Source organism: Cenococcum geophilum (assembly GCF_001692895.1).
Source record: "Cenococcum geophilum 1.58 unplaced genomic scaffold K441scaffold_39, whole genome shotgun sequence".
Taxonomy (NCBI): Eukaryota; Fungi; Ascomycota; class Dothideomycetes; order Gloniales; family Gloniaceae; genus Cenococcum; species Cenococcum geophilum.
The window spans coordinates 1,442,853-1,451,012 of NW_027137597.1; the positions used below are offsets into that span (position 1 = coordinate 1,442,853).

Below are 8,160 nucleotides of genomic sequence, written 5' to 3' on the forward strand. Positions count from 1 at the left end.
CTGGCGTTATAGTATAAACTTACGGGAGTATATAGAGCAGATAGACGGGTTAAGAAGGCGGTGTCGCTGCTAGAGTATGTAGTGGTAGTAAAAGAGAAAGTCTTAAGGGTTGATTATCCTTCTTGACTTGTATTAGAACGGAATCTTATATATTAGTAGGCAGAACTAATAGCTAACTTAAGCTTAACTTAACCTACAATCCCTCTTTCTTCTAGATTCTTTTAAGGTAATTTAGACCTTTATCCGCTACTTTCTAATAGGTTTTATAGTTATAGTTTAGTATTATAGTTAGGGTAAGATGCGTAAGTATACTTATAAGTTAAAGCAGCGGTTAGAATAATAGTGGTATATTATATCGCCACCGCTAGTAGGGAGGATAGCCGACCCGCACTAGCCCTACCCTTATACAGTGGCGATTTTTATAGGCAATTCTACTGTAAGTTAGAAAGCTAAGTTAGTGACTAGAGGTATAGCTAAGTTTAGTTAGGTTATAGGACTATAGGGCTGAAATCGGCCCGTATATTAGGCTTTATATAGTTATAGGCTAATAGGCTAAGCTTTTAATCGATCGATCTGAGTAAATTATACATGCTAGTTACGTAAGACGCGCTAGATCGTATCGTACTAGCCTAATTAATAATTACTTCTATTGCAGGTACTAATATAAGTGGCGACCTTATATAAATCTTTATATAATAGCAGCCACAACGCTAATAATAGCTTTTAAACATTATAGTAAAGTTTATAGGCTTAGATAGAACTATTTTATAAGTTTTAGTAGTAGCAAGGGCGTGATAATAGTGCTGTAGCGGGAGAAGTCTATTTTGTGATAAAGGAGGCTCTCTACAAATCAGGTGCGGTAATAATGACATAATGGTAATTTTTAGGTGCGAAGGTGCCTGCGTGTTTAGGACCACTTATAGTATATGTGTAATGTGAAAATATAATAAACACTAAAGTGTGTGCATAGTTTGAGTGGTGTAAAGTTAAAGTACCCCCTATTTTTCTCGGCGCGGGGGGTTTCTCGACCTGTAGGGATAGACGTTAGAGCCTAAAGGGGGGGATTATAAGATAGAAGCAGTAAATACGACCCCTTTATTGGATAAGCGATGATACCCTAGCTCTGCAAGGCTGCTAGGGCTAAATTCGGGTCCTTAGGATAAATATAGACTTATTTACTTAGTAGTAGGGCTAATAAGGTAAGCGAAATCTAATATTAGTTAATAAGCGATATTAATAAGCTGATTGTATTCCTTAATAAACACTTTGTCCTATATTCGGCTTAATTAAAGAGTACTAGCGTACCTGTTAAGTGTTTATAAAGGTAATATCGTAGCCTAAATTATTATATAAGTAAACAAACTTATTCTCCGTAATACTTAGATATTGTTATAGCGGCTATCTACCAAGCATAAGTGTTAGAGCGCAACGCTTTACCTAAATAGGAAGGGGCGGGAGGATTGGCGCTCATTGTATTGGTTATATATAGCACTAGTAATACCGTATATATGTTGGCAAAAGGATCTATTATATACGCTGCCGTTAAAGTATAAGTTAAAAACGAGGGTAAGTGACGTACGGGATTGAAAGTGAAATGGTAAGGGCAGGCAGCGTAGTAAGAAGAGGGCAAAGCACGCAACTAAGGTAAGTAGTAAGATGGGGGTGCATGACAAGGAACTAGGCGATAGGAAATAATTAGCGATCTATATTATAATAGTAATGGTAATGTAAATCTAAATAGGGTAAATATGGAGGAGACGGAAGATAGGAGGATTAGAGGTGTAGTATTGGTAGGTAAAAGGTTAATTTTTAATAGCTAAGATATAGATATTAAAAAACTGGTCCATTTTACTTATTCTAAACACCAACGTATTACTCTTATATTTCTCTCACTTCGTAACAATCTACTAGGTTAGGTTACTTTAGTCTTAGGCACAGAAGTAGTGACTACTACTTTATAATTATGGATAAATTGCTAATAAGGAAATTTTAACCTCTTAACGGTACCTATAATAAGAAAAAAGAAAGCGAGATCTAATATTAACTCTAAATACTAATTAGACGCACCCTCTTATAAGCGGCTCTTATAATTACGCTGGCTAATATCCTAGTTCGAGGAGCCTTACTTTATTATTTAAGTAGCCACGTATAAGGTCCTATAGACAATCTCGTAGCTTATTGCTTCCTAATACTATAAACGGTTAGCAGCTTAAGGGTGGTATAAGGTAGGAAATCTTATCTATAACTAGCATTTCTCCTTACTTCTCTGCCTTATCTTATACCCTTTTAATATATTTTCCTGCCCTCTCTTCTTAGAGAATTATCTCCAGGTTTACAGAGCCTTTATATACTATAGCACGTTTGCTAAATAGTACCCTACCCTTCCCCCCTAATCTAATATAGATTGAGATACCGAGGATCTATTTTAAGTTAGCGTAAGCTATAACAATAATATTATTTAAGCTACTAACATAACTATTATCCAAGGTGTTGTTAGTTAGAGCATTATTAAATAAAGACTACACTGCGATTCTAATGTCTATATATTATAAGATTCGAATTTATAAACTATGATTTGGGGCTTACTAATAGTCTCTAATTACTATACTAAATGGACTTGCCGGGTGCGAGTCTTGTAAGCATTATACCTATATATTAGCTAAGTAAGATAAGGCAACTGCGCGGCTATATTGAAACCGCTTGCTATTATAAGAACAGTCTTATAATCGCCTACTAGTGCGTTAATCCTATATAGCCTACTAAACAGAGCTAGATAGGGCGGTCCGCCATAATAGGTCTTGCTGTAATATAGTAATCTCTAGGTTAAGCCTCTATAAGGCTCTATAAACAGATCTAAAGAATTCTATTCCCCTTCCGACTAGGACGTTATAGTGAAAGGATAAGTTTGTAGAAAGGACTAAAAACTTACTCCTAGAATCTACAGACCTATATACTACCCTACTTTAATTCTTAATAGTTAAGATAAACTTAGACGTATTTTGATAATATTATTAATATAACTAATATAAGCTTGAGAATAGCCGGAGCCTATAGCCCTATTTTAGTAAATAAGGAATCTAGACTGTAGAAGAAGGGTTAAAAGGAATATTATTGTAAAGATATAGACATATAGCTAAGGAGGGAGCGGCTTTGATATTAAGTGCCGCTAAATAGAATAAGTAGAAAGGATTGCTAATACTTAGTATATGCGGATAAATATTTCGTATAATAGCTTATAAAGAAAAGGATAAAAAAGTAGGAGAAGAAAGCATAGTAATAATCCCCCCTATGCAGTGTTAGATACGGTTAGTAAGGTATTAGTCCTATAAAAAGGGGGAAGAGGGGATAAAGCTTATAATAACTCCCTATATATTCTCCGCTATATGTAAAGGGAAAGAGTTTCGGCTAGCCATTACTGTAAAAACGTAAAAGAGTAGAAGGATAAACGATATTATCTTAACTAAGTGATGAACTCGTTAGTATATATTTAGAGAAACCCTAAGTATATCTATAAGAAAGTTAAGATAAGGACTAGCGAAAAGTGGGATTATATTAATTAACGAGAGATTTGCAGCTTGTAAACCGGCAATTTAAATATCCTGGACTTTAAAGCCGATATAAAACGCATTTACCGTAATATAAAATAACTGTAAAAGGATATTGGCCTAACTCTATAGACCTAAATATTGATGGTGGCGGATTAGCTATAGATAGGTAAGATATTGAGATACTAGAAGAGAAGTGGTTTTTAAAAATAACTATATATAGGGACGGAAGTGAACGAGGATAAGAAAAGTAAAGATGCCACCTGTGGCTATAGTATACACTTAGGTGATTTCCATAATAATACGGACTATTATTTAAGGGCGGACGAAAAGGAATCAGCGAAGTATGGTAAAAATTAGCGGAAAACTTGTTGATTTAAGGGATGCCTAAAGATCCGTTAAAGATAAAAATAAAAAGGGACTAGAATTGGAAACCTAGTAAGAGGTCTAGAACTAGGAACCTGATAATAGACCTAGTAATAGAATCCTAGTCACTAGCTAGAATTGAGTGAAAATATTACTACTTTATTAGCTATTAATACAGGTAATCTAGTAAAATTTCTAAGTATGCTCGCGAGATGGAAAACGTTTAAGAAGAGCTACCTATTTTAGTGGATACTTGTAACCTATACGCGCCCTAATAGTAGTAAAAGATACTAATCCTGTAAGCACTTCTTTTTGCTAAGGAAGTTGCAATAACAGATACTAGAGAATATTAGTAGATAATAGTACGGGAAATAAAGCTCTAACATACCTTTATTAACTTAATAACCGAAGTAGTAAAGGTTGTCTTAAAGAGGAATCTAGCGGCGTTAGAGTTGGGCGGCTAATGACGCAGGTTATCTACGCTAATAGCTCGCTCCTCTTTGACGTATCCCTGTATTAGTTCTATAATAATATTACTTAGCGCTCTAATATCTCTAGGTTTAGCGTTTTGTAATAGGCGGGTATGGTAATATTCTTAATATGCTGTAATATTTTGTTAGTAAAGGCGGTTTTAAAACTAAGCTAATTACTAACCGATTTTCATATCTCTATATGGATAAATGAGTATATTTAAATAACTTAGCGAACTATACTCTAATTCTTTCGTTACAAGGTACGTAAGCCCGTTAAGTATCTACTATAGTTAGTACCCTACTTAGTTATTACGCTATTAGGTTTTTACCTATCTAAGTATTACAGCTAAGTAAATTTTATTAAAGAGAGGATTGCCAGCGACGTAGTATAGAGAGTAGGCTATAAACTTAAAAATAATATAGGAAGTCTTATTAAATCTAAAAACCTTAAGAGCAGAGACAAAGTTAGCGCATTATATCTGTTAAAACTTATAGAGCTTTTCTTTAATATTAGGTCCTAAAAAACTCCGCACTATAATAAGATTTAATAGGGGATCTTTCCGCTTACTTCTTACTATAACGACATTAGACGGGAGATATCTCCTCTTAGCCACCGCGACCTAATCTTTAATACTAAGTCGTAGCTAATAGGTCTTCTTATAGATCCTTTATAGAGATCTATGTTTTGTTCTTACGTATTTATATACCCTAACCCCAGATTTAATAGCTTTAGGGAGTTTAAAACGCTGTAGGCTAGTTTTAGGATCTACATTATCCCTATTTAGGGAGTAGAGTCTTTTCCTAGCCGAAGCATTGCGATTATAAGGGGTATTACCTTCTATAAGTCGATTAAGGAAGCTAGTTTAGGAACGTGTTATAAGTCCTTCTAGTGTTTCCAAATCGATCTATATATAGCGTTTTTTGGGCATAAAGATTATCCTAAGCGGTATATAATAATAGAAAAGTCTGTTTTCCGATATTATTATTAGCTAGAGAATAGGTGCGAAGGACGGATTTATGCCTCTTATAATTTGCTAAAGGAAAAGAGCGATAAATATAATAGGGGTCCGGAATTAGACCCCTAGGTTTCTATTTAAGGCATAGAAGGAACTTATAGCGGGTAACAGATTTAGAATAGTGAGTTCCTCTAATAGGAGCGAAGACTCGCGACGGAGAGGAGCATTAGTTAAAGAGGCGCGGCTAGCATTAAGATTAAGTTGCCGCACTTTCTATTTAAAGGTTTGAGGGAGCTAGTAATGATAATATTAAGAGACTTAAGAAGTTCGGGAGAAGAATAATTGCCGTTAATTATTCCTGTTAATCTATTAAGAGGCAGCTATTAAATCTACGTAATGGCTACCTAGAGCTAGATTTTCCGGCCGATTTCTGTTTAGAACGGAAGATACTAAGTTATAGCAGCCGCAGAAGTCCTTCCTCCGGAAGAGCTTAACTATAAAAGAGAGTACTAAAGCAGCTCTAGATACTATAAGGTAAAGGTTTTATCTACAGGCGTTTTAAATTACTAATTATATTCTGTACGAAACCTCTACTATCTTAATTATATTAGATTATAGATTTTATATTATACTTATGTTTTGCGTTTAGAGGCGCTTTATAAACTTCTTCTTAAGGCTATATTAATAAAAGTACCGCGTTTAAATCTATAGTAATGAGATATATTAGGCGTGGTGGAAAGAAGGTAAAATAGGTAAGACTTAGACTAGTTATAACCTTCCGCAGACTATTATTCTCCAGATATAACCGTTTATTAGACTAGTTGCTAAACGTAACTACTTTAGACGTAGCTATTCTAGATATAGCTATTAGACGTGGCGTTTTTACTCTTTAGATGTGACTATTTTCTAGATATAGTTCTCCTATTTAGCGCTGCCAAGAGGACCGATTATTTTAGGCTAATTGGGCATCCAATAATATAGACGTGGTTTCCTATTTAGCGCTGCTAAGAGGACCGGTTATTTTGGGCCAATTAGGCATCTAATAATTCTCTAGACATGGCTGTTCTTTAGACGTGGTATTAAGAGGACCGGTTATTTTAGGCCAATTAGATATCCGACCTTTAGACATAGCTGTCTTTAGACGTAGTATTAAGAGGACTAGTTATTTTAGGCCAATTAAACATCCGATTTTTAGACGTAGCTGTTCTCTAAACGTGGTATCCTATTTAGCGCTACTAAGAGGACCGGTTATTTTGGGCTAATTAGACATCCGATCTCCAGACGTGGCTATTCTCTAGACGTGGTGTCCTATTTGGCGCTGCTAAAAGGACCGGTCATTTTGGGCCAATTGGATATCCGATCTCTAGACATAGCTATTCTCCAGACATGGTGTCCTATTTGGCGCTACTAAGAGGACCAGTCATTTTAGGCTAATTGGACATCCGACCTCTAGACATAGCTATTCTCTAAACGTGGTATTAAGAGGACTAGTTATTTTAGGCTAATTAGATATCTAATCTCCAGATATAGCTATTCTCTAGATATAGTGTCCTATTTAGCGCTGCTAAGAGGACTAGTTATTTTGGGCCAATTAAATATCTAATCTTTAGACGTGGCTATTCTCTAGACGTGGTGTCCTATTTGGCGCTACTAAGAGGACCAGTCATTTTAGGCCAATTAGATATCCGATCTTTAGACGTGGCCGTTCTCTAGATATAATATCCTATTTAACGCTACTAAAAGGACTGATCATTTTGGGCCAATTACATAGCTATTTTTAAGACGTGGCTATTCTCTAGCGTAGTTCTCCTATTTAGCGCTGCTAAGAGGACCGATTATTTTAGGCCAATTAGGTATCTAATAATTCTCTAAATATAACTATTCTCTAGACATAGCTGTTCTCTAGACGTGACTAGGATCCCCTAATTACGGTTAGCTAAAAATAGAGGGTCCCAGAATTGGGTTTTAAGGATAATATTTAAAGCGTAGCTAAAAACTTATGCTAGTTATAATAAATAACCTATTCTCCCGTAGCAAATATTATCAAATAGGCCATATAGATATATAAAACGCACGATTTCTTAAGCATAAACGAAGATTTATAGTGGAGAGGAGGATTAAGTATAGAGGTACTGTTAGTGTTAATCTTAAAGTACTGCATTTTATATGCGAAAAGGACAAGGCAAATATAGTAAGACTCAAGAATTTCTTCTAGAAGAATGGTTGCGATCGCCTAGATATTTAAAATTATCTTCCTACCGTTATCGATTAGAAGCAGCTTAACGCTGCTATTTAACTTTTAGAAACTTTTGCCGAGGCGCTAATAGGTTATCTACGTGATAATTATATAAAGCTAAACTTTCCTTCTAATTTCCGTTTGGAATGTCTCTATAGCCTATACTGGGTTCAAGCAGCTACGGAGTTCCTTCCTCTAGGAGATAAGCGCTGGATTATAGATCTATATCTTATAGGTAGGAAATTCCCGTTTTATATGCGCAGTAGGCTCTAACTCCGATTATATCTAGACATTAACCATAAACTAAAGACGACTATAATCGAAGAGTACTCTTATAAGAAGAAGCCTAACGATAGTAAAATCTATTATAAAATTCGCTAGTACCAATTGTTAGGGAATGCGTACTTTAAGGAACGATAGTAGGCTCGTTTGGCCGCTATATTTAACTAGAAAAAGCAAAATCTAAAGCGTATATTAAATCGCCCAGAATATAGAGCGGTATTTAACTTATAACTAGATATTCCTAGGCTTAGAGGAGGCATAAGACTAGGCACTATATATATATAGCTTAATATAGGATGCGA

General features: G+C 35.2%; 1 protein-coding gene across 1 annotated transcript; it reads left to right on the forward strand.

Annotated features, from left to right (window-relative positions):
* Positions 1 to 7,645: 7,645 nt before the first annotated feature.
* On the forward strand, positions 7,646 to 7,957 carry K441DRAFT_574963 (uncharacterized protein; the record flags this gene model as incomplete). Its single annotated transcript, XM_067644131.1, has 2 exons — positions 7,646 to 7,838; positions 7,866 to 7,957. Coding segments are annotated over 2 exons (285 nt in total), but the record flags the coding sequence as incomplete, so codon positions are not given.
* Positions 7,958 to 8,160: the final 203 nt, after the last annotated feature.